Below are 13,776 nucleotides of genomic sequence, written 5' to 3'. Positions count from 1 at the left end.
CGCGCTGCTGGAGCTTCGCACATGTGTTGACATGAAGTGAATGGCAAGATAGTGGGTGAGTGCGCAGCACGTCCCCGTTCCCCGCAAGCCTCTAGGCAGTTTCAGAGGCCCCTGGGAAGGCAGATGCAGGCGTTTGTACTTCGCATTCTCCCTTAAAGTGTTTGCCGCGAACGCATGGCTTCAACAAACAGTGCAGTGCCTCATACGCTGCCAAGCAATCCTCCAGCCGCAGATCAAAGTCCTGAACCTCACGCAGCATTTGGACATACGCCCAAGAGTATGTATCTAGCACCCCACAGCGCGAATAGGGAAGTTGGAAAAGAATAAACGGTCCCTGGTGAGCACATGCAGCGCACAGGAGCCGTAACCGACGGCCGCAGCCGCTACATGATTAGGCTACAGACCAACGGCTCCTTAGGCGGGCGTCGTAGTGAATGAGTGGACACTAGAGGCGTTAGAATACGAGAGATGGATGCCTGCTTCACCTGGAAAGGCACAATGATTTCCTGTTCATCGCCGACAATGAGCGCCACATGGTACGCTACGCGATACACATTTACTTCCTGTAGACGCAACACTGCAGCAACAAAGTAGGCAGTAGTGATGGCCTCAGAAGCACCCGATAACACCCATCCAGGCTCTGCCGCCTCCAAGCCTCTCCCTATCCTGCTAGTGCCCAACCAGCCACTGCCGATGACGGCACGGTGAATGGGAAGAAAAGGAAATCCCTCTAACCCTCATGCCCAAACTAGGCACACATGCGCGCGCACCTCGCAAATCAAGACGTCTCTAACCTGGCTCATGGGCAAAAAGCGCTTGCTAGAGCCCAGCAGCCTTCGACAGCTCAGCTGGACACCAAAGTCGCCAATGATCGTCAGCTGCTCTGCAAACGAAAACTCTAAAAGTGCCAATACAGCCTATGCACATGACACAACCCCTAAAACGCAGGAAGCTCGCAACGCATGACTGCCCTTCTTCAGGACTTGCCTTCGCGGACGCGGACGATTGCAGCAAGCATGTTGGCGAGTGGGATACAACTGAAGAAGGCGCCAATAAGGAAGAGGACTTGCGGCAGAGGACCTGTCAGCGATGAACACTGCAGCAAACACCAAGAAAGGCCACTGGACTAGCAGCGGTGCATCAGTAGCGCCTACAACGCGCGGTGAGTGCGCTGTGGGCTTCAATGGACCTCCTACGAAGCATTCGCAACACGCCAAGCAACAAAAAGACGGCTGAACTTACCGAGTAGACTGTGCTACAGACCAAAATAATCGGAAGGGCGGCCCGCAGTATTCTCAGCAGCTTTCCACGAAATATGGACTTCAGCATGAGAGCTTCGGCTTGTGCGAACTTCGCCAAAGCCGCTTCTGCTGTAGTGTTGCTGCCGCCAATACCCCTGCCGGCGCTGTCTGCGTACTCTGCAGCAGCGGCAGCAGACGCATTCGCGGGGTCACTGAAGGCCGCAAATGTCCGGTAGCTATTATTCCACGGGGACGCCCAGAAAGTGCAGTCGCGACGCTGTCGCGTTTGCATGCAGAGGCAGCAGTAAAATGTGCGCTGCTCCGGCGGAACGGCCGCACGGGTCCAGCATGAACAGCTGCTGCACTTCTTTACCGCCGATTCTACAGCCTCGGTCAGCAAAGGAATCTTCTTCGTGGTGCTGCAAGCAGCAATAATGCGCTGCCTTACGCTAGTGTCCATGGGAGCTCTAGAGGATGCCCGCCTACACGAGGACGCGCCACACGTGCAGCTACAGCAGCACGAAGAAGCAGACTCTTCCGACGTCATTGCTCCCGATCAAATAGGACGGTACGAAAGGCGAGGGCGAGAGGCAACAGCATCGGCTGCTGCTGCCCGTCTCAGCAGCACATTCAACTGCCCTGGGAAGACCTCAGAGGCGGGGATCCCTGAGGCGTTGATGCACCGCAGCGGTACGGGATGAGTAGTTTTATAGGATGGCGCTGCCTGAAAACGAAGTTCAAGACGGTAACACTCAGAGTGGCGAGGCCGAGAGGCAACAGGGGAGGCGTCCTTCAGGGACTTACGCGGTGTCGTGCGAGGTCATGTGTCTATTAGCGCCGCGTTTACAAAGGGGCTCAGCGTAAAAAAAATAAAGAACAAGAATACAGAGAACGAATTTCCTGGTTGGTGTGAAACAAAAGTACAAGAAGCGGCAGACACAAGCTGGGGGCCCTATGTGAGGGTATCATGAGCATCATGCTCATGCGCAGCTTAACATAGTGATGATGGAACCGGTGACGTTTCACCGCTGTTGTCTTTTGACTTAAAGAATTGGGGTTCAAATGGGTAGACAGGAGTACTGCTTTAGGTCAAACGCAGCAAATACCCTATTCGGATCAGCGTAGGCGGCAGTCCAACGAGGTGACCCTTGAGGAGCCATAAAAGCAAAGTGGACAGAGCAGAGACCACAGACCAACCACGAAGACAGACGTCCAGAGTACATTGCTGTATCAGACATGGTGTCTGAACGGGAGGGGCAGCCATGGAAATAGGTACTGCTTCTTTCTTTCATCCAGCGATATCGAGCCTCTACAAAGTTACTGGCTTCCGTCTGTCATACTCTAATTCCAGTCCCCCTGCACACTATGAGAGTACCCTCCCACCAAGGGCTTGGCGATAATTATTTATCTTTTAGGTCAAATTCCTTTTAGTCTCCACCGCATATGCGAAGTAGCCTCCGCGCTTAGCTACACTCTGCTAAAGAGAGGCAAATTCGTCTCCAGACTCTGTATATACGTTATAATGAATTGTGCGTCGCTTGAAAATTATTTCAAGCGTTTGCCTTCTCCTTATCCTGAAACAGCAGCTTGCGTCCAGCCTAGTTGGCCTACGTACATTCTTATGAGGCAGGCTAACTCCTAGATACCCATTACCCTGCTTGTTAAATTCGAAGGTAATTCAGAGGTGGCCAGTTGGTTTAGCTGTAAGTATATCTGCGAGTTGCCTGCAGAGTGGTGTTAGATCCATACTAGCGGCATGAACGCTCCGTGCCTATTTATTTGATGTTGTGAGCAACTGGGTGCGCGTGCAAGAAGCCTATCAGAGTCAGTGCCGACACAGCTTGTTCTCCAACAGATGGAAGAGCGCGAAGCGTGTATCTCATAAAGATGGGTCCCCCAGCCTACCCACACTTCTCAGAGCTTTCGCCATGAGGGGAAACAAACAGCCAATGTGCTCCTGGCTGCATTCCCTAAATGCTCTGTCCATCAACACTAACTTGCAATCGCAGCCAGCGCACATGCCACAGCATTGCGACTACATGTATCAAGCTGTCAAGATCTACATCAAATAAATTATACGACAGACAAACCAATTAGCTCATTTTAAATATCTAGGTTAAATGTACCTAGTGTATTTTAAAATATTGAGGTGTAGCTAAGCTCACCAAAGAGAGTTGTCAGAGCTAACTTCTTTATCACGCCAGGCGCGCGCGACAAAATCTATGCTGCCTATAGAGAGTGATGAGGTGTCTGGCCCTGAAATATGTCTGGTTCGGCACGCAAACCTGCATGGAAACACGTAACCAAGAGTTCGTGCTGTAGGATATAGATCTAGCTGAGAATTGCCCGGAGAGTTAGGCTGCTTGTGCTATCTATCTGTTGAAGCATAGGGATAGTTTCCTATTGTGAGGATGGACTCAACGTGCGTGAGATGCATTGCAAAATAGGAAGGCGACTAGTGGAGGGTGCGGCAACGCGCTTCTCAGCGAGGTGTCCGCCCGCATGCCGAAACTTGGTAAAGTGGGAAGGCAAGGTAAGTCGGGACGGACCCCCTTCACAATAGGCACTTCCTAGCTAGTATCTGCGCTTCGCTATGTGGTTTTGGAGCTAGGAGGATCTACTTAGAGGAAAAACAAGAGGCTTACCACACCCACTCAAGTATACCTAGAGGCTGATGCCTGTCTATAATTCGCTCCTTCTGACTTTAGAAATGCTTTGGTGGATGCAACCCCTTCGTGGTTCAATGCGTTTACCACTGAAACAAGGGAACTGTACAACTGCCAGAGGCAGGCAATTAAAGACCTTGTAGATTCGCAGCTTACTCAAACAGAAGGCAAAAGCCAGGGCCACCTGCTATAGCAACCAAGTAGCAGATAGGGTACCTTTCACTACACAGTCAGCCCAACGATGGCACCGGTTCCTTGTGGTGCATCTAGAGCCTGATACGATGGAAGCGCTTGTGACTTGCTTCCCGCTCGACCACACCGCACGCTGCCTCTAAGGCATGTGGCATGCAGAAGCTGTTGTTCCTTTGCCCAACGCCAAACGGCCAGGGGCCCCTCGAGCAGTTACACCAGGGAAACTCTTGAGCACCGGCCGCGAAAGTATGTTGCTATTGGAACTGAATGCACATGCCCCCAATACTGTGCCCGTGCGGCAAGTCATAAACGGGCGAGTTCGCTGCTGCGAATGCGACTTGCATTCATGTGGACAAGTCTGGTGCAGCTGATGCTTCCGCCGCGTTACGACCGACTGACTACCTCCTTAAAAAGTTCTATAGCTGTTTTTGTGGGGCGCGATGTGGCGGAAGCTTTCAGTGTCTCTTCTTCAGCAGGCACCTGAGAGTTTCCGCATCAAAGCGCACACAGTGCGAAAGTTACAAACTCCTCCATGCTGTGCATCCCGGAAAACAGCAAGAGGGGGCCCACCTGCCAGAGCAACCTCAAGTTCACTATTAACAACACCATTACAGTAATAATAACACCCTAACAGTGTCCGCAGCACCAGAAGCAACAAAGGGGCCCCAGGTGTCTTTTCCATCGGCTTGAGCAGGGCGAGGTTCTTTACGCGCAGTTGTGGCTCCGGTGCGACCTACAATGCAGCCAAAGAAACACGCCCGCAGATGTAGTTGCATAGTTCCAGGTGAGTCTCTGCAGCCAGCTGCAGCAATTCAGCCACTAGGCACACCAGCCGTTGCTTCAGGGGCTCCCGAAGTAGTACCTTCCTCTCCGTTGCTGAGGGCAAGGGGAGTCTCATTCGGTCGTGCTCCTCTAGGCGGCCTAAAATGGCCGCTTGGGCCTTCGAGCTCAGGCGAGACCAAACCCCCAGATAGTGCTGCGCCAGGAAAGGAAAGGCAGTACGCTTAAAAGCGAATTTCGAAGCGCTCATCTCGAGAGGCAGCCAACGCCACCATGCGGACCTTAAAAAGAGCGCAAAGAGTCTGCCATGCCGAGGGGAGGCTCCAACAAGGACAGCCAGCCGAGCGACGAAGAAAAGAAAAATAGTGCAGCAGAGTCGTACACCCATGGGGAGGACATGCAACTGGAAACAGATAGCCGAAGACCTACGAGGGCAAGGGCATGCTGAGCCAACACATGCATTGGAATACTGTAGGACCCGATATCCTTCTTCAAAAGACTCCCAATCTTCCAGAAAAACCGGCTGGGTATGAATTTGCTTTTGGAGCCGCTGTATTCTGCACGAGAGGAACCAAAAGCAGTAGTAGCAGCACGCGCTGGCACATCTACAGAAGCAACAGTCAGTAGAGGAAAAAGCAGAGCACTGACAGAATCAACCTCAAGGTGAACAGCTGCCTAAAACATCAAAATTGAAGTTTTGTCACTTGCTGTTTCTGGAGAAGCTGCAGGCGCCCCCAGAGCAGCCTAAGGGTTTAAATTCTTGCCTGTTGCACTCTTCTCCTTCGGGGGGCCTGACAGCTGGGCCTTGTGCAGCGCAGCAACCAGTTCTAGCAGATCTTTGCCTGTGGGGGTAAGGAAGGGCACCGGCATTAGAGAGCCACTGAAATGCGCCGATGACGAGCAACAGCGTCAGAAACATCGAAGGCAGCAGCGAAGTATCGATGCACTACCTATAGCGCCAAGCAGCGGTGTGGCAGCGTGCAGCAGACGCTGCAGGCAGCCGGGCAGACAACATGCGCAACCAAGCAGTGAAGCTAGAGGAGGCAGAGAAAAAACGAAGATGCCGCGCCAACCAGAGGGAATAAGACACCCGGGTGGAAGTAAAAATAAACATACTTCCCAGCTCCTGAAGATGGGGTCTCAGTGCCTTGCATGCAGCTCTGATTAGGGCCAAGTCCAATTGCTGCATGCAGTGGCTGTGCTGCTGCCGCTCCAGCTGAAGCACGAGAAGCTGCAGCAGCGCCGGCGGCTCCAGCAGCTGTAGCAGACGGACGCGACGCGGGCACTGCATTTTCTGTGCAGTTCGTGATACCACGTTTTGCCGTTTTTGCTGTCGTGACTGCCGAACTTGCCGCTCCTTGACATGCTCCAAAAGAACTTGGCTCAGGCGCTGCTGATGCGCGATGGTAACTGGCAATGAGGAGGCGCAGCAGAGGAGCTCTGCAGCAGACGTGGCTGCTGCTGCTGCTGCAGGGCCCTCTTCCCACTCTGAGACAGTAAGTAGATTGACAGATCGAGCAAAAAGAGAGGCCACGAGCCGTTCGGCCCACTGCTTTTGCAGCAGCCAATCGCAGTTCTCCGCTGCCTCGTGTGGAGCTGCCGCCGTGTCTTCGGACGCTTTGAGGGACGAAGCCGCTGCTTTTCCCCCCCTATCTGCGAGCTCCTGTTCACCCGCCACTTCGCCGTCAGGTGGCAAAGCCAAGGGGGCCCCAAGACAAATATCGGGGTTGGCTGCAAGGGCTTTTGCGAGTCCGCACAGCGGCTACACGAAGAAATGAACACACACAAGATATACACACGCACTCACACACAGAAAACCCACAAAAAGCCTAGACCCGTCATAGCCGAAACCGCAAGCCACGCGCCATTGACATCACAGTCCATCAGCTTTGCCCCTAGAGCACACCCGGTACTGGCCCACTGCCTAGCACAACTCTAACTCACACCTCGCCGTAGACAAGTTGCAGCCGTGTGGCCTCGCCTCGAGCCCAGCACCTCTAAAGGCTTACCCTCAGGGGGAGCAGATCCACGCAAACGAGGAGCTGCAGCAGGAGTCGAAGGCGCAAAGGCGCGTCACTCATGCCACTTTCGGCATACAGTACAAAGGCCTGAGACGGCACAGTTGCAGAGCAGCATAGCACCGGCATCAGCGGCAAAGTAAACAGGTGCACGAGCAACCTTCGCCGTATCAGTTTTGGCAGCAGCAGAGACAGCAGCAACACAAAGGCCCAGGGAGTATGGTATACAGAGCTGCAACCTAGGGTGCTCACTGTGGCCAGCTGCTGCGGCGTATAAAACGGAATCGCCGTGTACATACACCCGAACGCTCGCTGCAAGAGCGGGTTCTGGGAGATACCAACAAGCGCAGCGACAAGCAGAAGGAGCTCTTCTGGAGGAAAAAATGGCAGCAGCAAGGTCGCACGATGCAGTAAACACCCTCTCAGGTCTTGTTGCAAGAGGGATACTTGTTGGCTGTGTCGCTCCTGCGGCTGCAAGCTGTACAAGCACACGGCGAGTGCACGCGGCTGCAGTGCCTCTACAGTGGCCTTTGCAACTTGCAACAGCTGGAGCAGTAGTTCCTCCGGGAACGCGCCAGGTGGGAGGAGGCATTTCAGCGTCAATAACGAGACAACTGCTGCGGCTGCATCCTGCTGCCGCTCAGGCTGCTGAAGGTAGGCATGCAGGTCTTCTAGAAGGGATGGCGTGACCAGCTTGAGGTGCGCTGGACGCAGGAGAGACGCCTGGCGGCAGCAAAGAGAGCAGAGCAAGAGTCCCCAGGTAGCTGTGAGCGCGGCGGCACGCCCATAAAGGAACAAAATCCCAGTTCACAGAAACTACACCCCCAGCAGGACGAAAACGGGTGAGACCGATACAGAGCGAATGCCGCAGACACAGGTCCGCAGATAGGCACGCATTCACGCAGGGTGTAGAGTCATACGCGTTTCTGGAAGCTGCGACAGGCTGTATGGGTTGCGGCCGATCCAGGAACTCACAGCGGCTAGCGGAATAAGTCCTGCAGCGGTTTCCCGTGCATGCGTATGTTGGCGGTCATGTCGACACAGCATATCCAAGAGGCGCAGTTGCTGCTGTTGAACGAAGCGCAAAGACTGGCGCAGCTGCCGCAATCGAGACTGCGTCTCTTCGTGTTGCCGCTGGCTGCCGTGCTGCTGTGAGTCTCGTTCGGGCTGCTGGTCGCGCTCTAACTGACGCGGTTGCTCCCGGCTCAGCTGCTTCTGCCGATGTTGCATCAGAGCGAGGTACTGCCTCTGTAAGCTTCTATACAGTTGGAGGAGGGCAGCAGAGCGAAATGCCATTGCCGCTAAGCCTGCTGCTCCTGCCTCCGAGGGAGCCAGGAAGTCTCCACAGCTGCATCCGAGCAGAAGTTCCCACACCTCCGCATGCAGCTGCTGCTGCTGCACCTGCTGCTGCGTGGAAAGAGAGCTATGCTGGTGCTGCTGTAGGCTGATAAGAAGCACAGGGCTTGCACACACATGCAGGTAGCAGTTTGTCACGAAGCAGAACCCCCAGCCCATGTTGCTGCCCGCGACGCCCCCATTGTGCTGCGTTTCTTGTGACTGCGCGGCTCTGCGAGACCAAGCCTGGAAGTTAGGGCAGTCGAGCAGCATCCGAAAAATTACCTATTCAGTGCGACAAAACTCCTCAGCAGCAGCAGGGCAGCGGGCGGAGAGACGGTTGCTGAGGAGTGAAAGATCGATTCTGTTGCAGCTTTGAGCAGCAGAGGGACGCTAGGGCCTGCTTCTGCCGCAGGCTGCACCAGAGGTGTTGCAGTCCTGGATGTTGATTTCACTGCGGATGGGTTTGGTACGGCAGGTGCTGCGTCCGTGCCAGGAACCAGATTCGTAGAGCCTGTACTCGGCTGGAGAATCTGAGCTGCTGTCTTTGCCTGAAGCTGTGCTGCACGCTGCTTTTGCTGCTTCAGGTGTACATCCACCTCGGCGAGCTGCTGCTGCTGCAACGCAGCTGCAGGACGCGGTACAAAGTCTGCCGCCTCCACAAGCTGCCATTGAAGCAGCAGCTGCTGCCCCCATCGCTCGAGATCCTCCCCAAAAGAGGTTGGCGGAGCGGCAGCTGCTGCAGCCGCTGCGAGTGCACCACAGGGAGTAACATCACAGGATGCCAGGTTTAAGGTCGTGCCGCTGCTGCACAGCAGGGAGAGAGCGCGCAGTAAGAGCGCGGCATCCGTTGTGCTGTTAATGCTGCTGGCTTTCGCAAGGTTCAGCCACAACTCCCCTGAAGACACCGCAAACCATAAAGACCGCACGGCAGCGCAGTTGTACCAGCAGCGGCAGGCGCAACTGAGCAGTCCCAGCGGCTCTCCTGGCTACTCACTAAGCCTTGAGTGCGCCTTTCCAGTAAGTAATTCCACCGTTTCGCACTCCGATAAGTGCTGCCATTGCGGCTGCTGGTGTGTGCTGCTGCTCAGCATGGCAGTAAGGGATAGTCGCTCTAGGTTGCCTAGCCCAAAGAGACGCAGAATTCCTAGCAAGAAGAGCAGCAGCTCCTGCACTGTATAGGGCCCCCACTGCTGCCGCTGCCGCAGGAAGGAGTCCAGCAACAATTCCAGGAGTTCGTCCAAGTCCTTCTTGTACGCCTGCCAGAGCTGCTGCGTCTGCTGAACTTGTTCTTCATGCGCGCTTTGCGGGTGGGCTGCGAGGGTCGTCAATTGAGAGGTAAAGGAGAAGTCACGCAGCACCAAAGCCTCGGTCAGCCGAAGGATGGCTTCTACTGAGAGCACCTCCTCGCCGTTCCTGCTGCTCTGAAGTGCTACAGTGATGCGGTTGATGGCCTCTGTAACAGTAGCGGCCAGTCCCAAGGCTTCCGGCGTATCCGAAGCCTCCGCGCATGCAGACAGCGCCTCGATGTAGAGGGGAGCAGGAGAACATGGCCCTCTGCTGGCCCCTGCTGCTATTCCTGGCGGAATTGTTGTTGCTTTGCTTGCAAGTGACCAGGGCGCTGCCGGGAAGGTATGTGGCAGCAGCAGCGCGAGGCGCTGGGGGAAAAACGCATGGTATGCCGCCGCCTGTAACACGGAGCACGCTTGCTGCAGTACAGACACCACCAAGGACGCAGCAGTCGAGCGGTAGGACAAGACTTCCGACCCTCGGAACGGAGGTGTGGCCGCCGAATTTGGCGTGCAAGCGAGCCAACCCACAAGGAGACAGCAATTCGCAGATGCAGCTAGCGATACTGCGGCGTATCAAAGCTTCTGCCTAGTTGTATCGGCACAGAAGCGAAGATACACGCCATGTAGGCAGATGGGCAGGCGCACAAGTACACAAGGCAGCAAGCAGAGCACAGCGAGCGCGCTGGGTGCTATGTTGACGGGGGGCCATGCAGAAGGCACATCAAAAATGCATGAGACACTAAATTATAAAAGGCAGCGTGTTGGAGCCCGTTTCATTTTGTTCGTCATCAGTGGCTGCAAGGCTTGTGTTGGGGTAGTGATGCAGCAAGAGAGAGGGGGGCAGAAACGCGTATATCGCAACAGGGCAGGTGGTGGGATGCCCGACGTAAGAAGGGTTGGCGGTAGAAGAAGCGCTTGCACAACGCAACAGAGGCCGTGCTCAAGCTTTCCGTTTATAGGGGATTACACCAGCAAAGGGAGGAGCAGGAATAAAATGCGCTGCGATTACTTCTGGGGAGAGGCCACGCCCTTTGAGCAGGCGACGCAGCAGGGGAAAAGCTGCATCCACCCAAGTTTGGGATGTCTCTGCAGGTGCTTTTCCACCATCTTGAAGCAGCCGTTGCTCTCTGCACCGTCACCACAGCACAATCAGCGCAGAAGGGCGAGAAGGCCTTCACTTTCAAGGCGCCAGCGCCGCTCTTAGATTTGCCGTTTCTCTCCCTGCTGGCTGTAACAGCGCGTGCACATGCAGCAGAGGAGCAGCAGCGATGGTGAGGAGGCGCAGATGCGGCTATCGTCTCAGCCAGGAGCTATGAGGACGTGGAGAAAGGAAGCAACGGAAGCGAGGGTACGCCAAAGTAGGCAAGCGGCAGAAGAGGCGCTCGCTCATCGTGCGAGAGAGGCACAATGTTTTACAGAAGCAGGCGAACCTTGCTGTAGCCACAAGGATGCACGCCAGTGCTGCAGAGGCCTCGCCATCAAAGGGGCTATCCGCGAGAAACGGGAAGAGGCCAGCGGAGACAGCCGGTATGCCTGCAGCCCACATGACAGCACCCAGGCGCAGGTGGGGAGACGCATTAAGGTCCAGAAACTGGATGCGTGCGTGACGGAATGAAAAGAACAAAGGTCACATTGTGGATGGGGAGCACGCGTGTGGAAAGTGCGGGGCAAAACGGCGGCAGCTGCACTGGAAGATTCGGGTGTGGGGTATACAAGAACAGATGACGCAAACAGACATCCGATCTATAGCAGCGGGGAGGGGGGGCGAGGGGGGAAAATTAGGATGAGTCATTTATTCCCAGGAGGTGAGTTTTTTTTGAGAGTCTTTGAAAGCACGGAGAAGAAGCGCAGCGGCGATCAGCGGTCGTTTAGAATGCGGTGTACACACAAATATTCGGAAAATATCTTGCACACCACTGGCACTCAAAGCGCGTGTATGCCTTTGAGTGTGTGAGCATTCATGCAAGTCTGTATCTGCGTATCTGTTTGTCTGTGTGTGATATGGCGGGCGATAAGGGATACCATACGACACTTCGCCACCGAACCAATCTCTGCTAGAATCATAGATGGGAGCGACTCCAGCCAGTCAGACTCACAGTGTGTATATGGATGTATGCATATGTATGTACGTATGTATCTGTATCTGTGTGTCTGTGTCTGTGTGTCTGTATCTGTGTGTCTGTATCTGTGTGTCGGTGCATGTCTGTGTCTCTCAGTGTGTGTGTGTGTGTATATGTGCAAGCTACGCCGCAGCAAGGATAGCCTCTAGCATCATCCGTATTAGTAGCAACACCCTCAAGAAGAGCGAGAGGCGAGGTCACGAAGACTGCAGCAAGAGGCCAGGGGGAAGCAACAAGAAGAGCGCACGTAAGTTGCCAAGCGCCGCAAGGAGCGTCGCGGCTTCTCCAGGCGATAATGGTAGAGGGTGTCGTGTATGGGGTTGTTGCTGCACGATCTCCTTGACTGCCGCCAGCAGACGTTGAACACGGCCATCTCGTTGCGGTGGTTGTAGCAGAGAAAGCAGCAGCAGTGCGGGGGTTAGCAGTCTCGCTTTGTCCTCCACAAGATGCGGCTGCCCCTCGTGTTGCTGCTGCTGCGCCTCGCGAAGGAGCTTCTCTGTGACAGCGGTGAGTGCGCACCAGTCGCTCTTTCTATAAGCCAAGCGTATGGCCTCCGCCGTCGCTGCCGCTGCCCCTACGCCTGCGAAAGGGCTGACAGCCTCGACGCTGCTGACTGGCGAAGCAGCCACGGGTGCCAGTTCGGCTGCAGTTGCAATCGCAAAGCGCAATCCGTCCTCCCGTTCAGCGGTCCGGGAGAAGAAAGCCTGGAGCGCCGAGGGGGGGTGAGGCAGCAGCCTCCCCTGCAGATGCTGCCGCAGCAGTCGCAAAGCCTCCGCCTTGAGGTGCTGCTGCTGCTGCTGCGTTCGCGGGAGGAAGGCGAAGCCCAAGGGGGGAACCTGCTGAGCCTTTTCTGCGTGAGCGCCGCTCCTTAGCTGCGGCGTCCAAGGGGCTGCGCTTCTCAACAGAAACCGCGAAAGCGACAGCGGCCATGTTGCACGCATTTTCCGCACTGTGTGGAATCGCCACAGAGCGTAGTATGCTGCTGCTGGCGCTGCTTTCGAAGCAGTCGCCGGTTCAGGGGGGGCCTCTGCAGTCACACTTCGACCGCAGGAGCAGCTGCCGCCTGGGGTGGTGTGGCTTGCGCTGCTCACCCCAAGCAGCCGGAACCTCGCTGCCACACTCAGAGAGTGCAGCCACAACTTCTGGGCATTATCGCCAGGCCTCTACCCGAAAAAGCCTTGAGGGCATCCAGGCACTCTCCGCAGTGGCGAGCATCGGGAGCTCTTCACCCCCCGCCGCCGTCCCCGGCCGGATCTCGATGCAACGCCCACAGCTGCCTATATGCGACCATCTCGCGCCTTGTGCCTACACGCATACGCATGCGCAAACGCCGCAATTCGCAACACAACAAGGCGCAACCGCCTTTGTGTGCGGCCTTCTGCCTTGTGCGCGCTGCCGCCGCAGCCAGAGAGGGCCCTCTCTGGCTGCGGCGGCAGCGCGCACAAGGCAGAAGGCCGCACACAAAGGTGGGTGGCAGGCTGCACTGAAAACTGTGGAATTCATCTCTTTTCACCAATATTTCTCTTGTTGACAAGCACAAACCCGGCGCGGGCGGGGCCGCCAAGGTACATTGCCCTCCCCCCTCCAGCCTCTCAACTCCCTGGCCTCCCTCCACTAGCGCTCCTGTGGTGGCGCTGCCACTCGTGCCGATGAAACCTCTGGCAATTGCCTTCCTCTTCCGCGAACCGACAGCACCGTCGCCAACGCAGCAGCGGCTGCAGCAGCGGCTGCAGCAGCAGCAGCCCAGGGAGCGTTAGCAGCAGCAGGCAGCGACTCCGCACTCGACGGCATCACCCCTCGGCTCGCCAGCAGCCACTGCGCAGGCTACAACGTATCACGAAGCACTCGCAACCCTCGCAAAGCCCCTGTGGTGGCCAGCAGAGACTCTCCGACTGCCGGCGCTGCCGCCGCTGTTGCCTCCTCGGATCCCGCCGACTCTCGAAGAGCAGATACTGCCTAGCCGCAGTGACACGGCCTTTACAACAAGCATCTGCAGCAGCCTTTGGGCTTTAGGAGATGCTCCCCCAAAGAAACCCCGCAACAGCGGCCGTCCGCGGCTAGACCCTGTGCATTCTCCATAACAACGCTTGCGCGTGTGCCCGCATCTCCAGCAGCAGCTGCCAACCCATGCG

At 56.0% G+C, this 13,776-nt stretch overlaps 2 protein-coding genes across 2 annotated transcripts; both read right to left on the bottom strand.

Annotated features, from left to right (window-relative positions):
• Positions 1-91: 91 nt before the first annotated feature.
• Positions 92-1,701, bottom strand: LOC34621192. Its single transcript, XM_026334040.1, has 5 exons — positions 1,243-1,701; positions 988-1,096; positions 771-883; positions 486-563; positions 92-241 (listed from the first exon to the last, which is right to left on the bottom strand). Exons 1-5 carry the CDS (start codon positions 1,699-1,701, stop codon positions 92-94), a joined length of 909 nt encoding a protein of 302 aa, XP_026189825.1.
• Positions 1,702-5,103: 3,402 nt separating this feature from the next.
• On the bottom strand, positions 5,104-12,574 carry LOC34621190. The gene is made up of 13 exons (XM_026334039.1): positions 12,349-12,574; positions 11,888-12,287; positions 10,955-11,011; positions 10,534-10,651; positions 9,230-9,941; positions 8,518-9,130; positions 7,873-8,245; positions 7,150-7,620; positions 6,465-6,641; positions 5,996-6,317; positions 5,644-5,721; positions 5,309-5,550; positions 5,104-5,181 (listed from the first exon to the last, which is right to left on the bottom strand). The coding sequence occupies exons 1-13, from the start codon at positions 12,572-12,574 to the stop codon at positions 5,104-5,106; spliced, it is 3,867 nt and encodes a 1,288-aa protein (XP_026189824.1).
• Between the last annotated feature and the right edge of the window lie 1,202 nt (positions 12,575-13,776).

The sequence above is a fragment of the Cyclospora cayetanensis genome, unplaced genomic scaffold (assembly GCF_002999335.1).
Source record: "Cyclospora cayetanensis isolate NF1_C8 unplaced genomic scaffold, CcayRef3 CcayRef3_contig_35, whole genome shotgun sequence".
NCBI lineage: Eukaryota > Apicomplexa > Conoidasida > Eucoccidiorida > Eimeriidae > Cyclospora > Cyclospora cayetanensis.
This window is presented reverse-complemented; position numbering and strand designations above follow the sequence as displayed.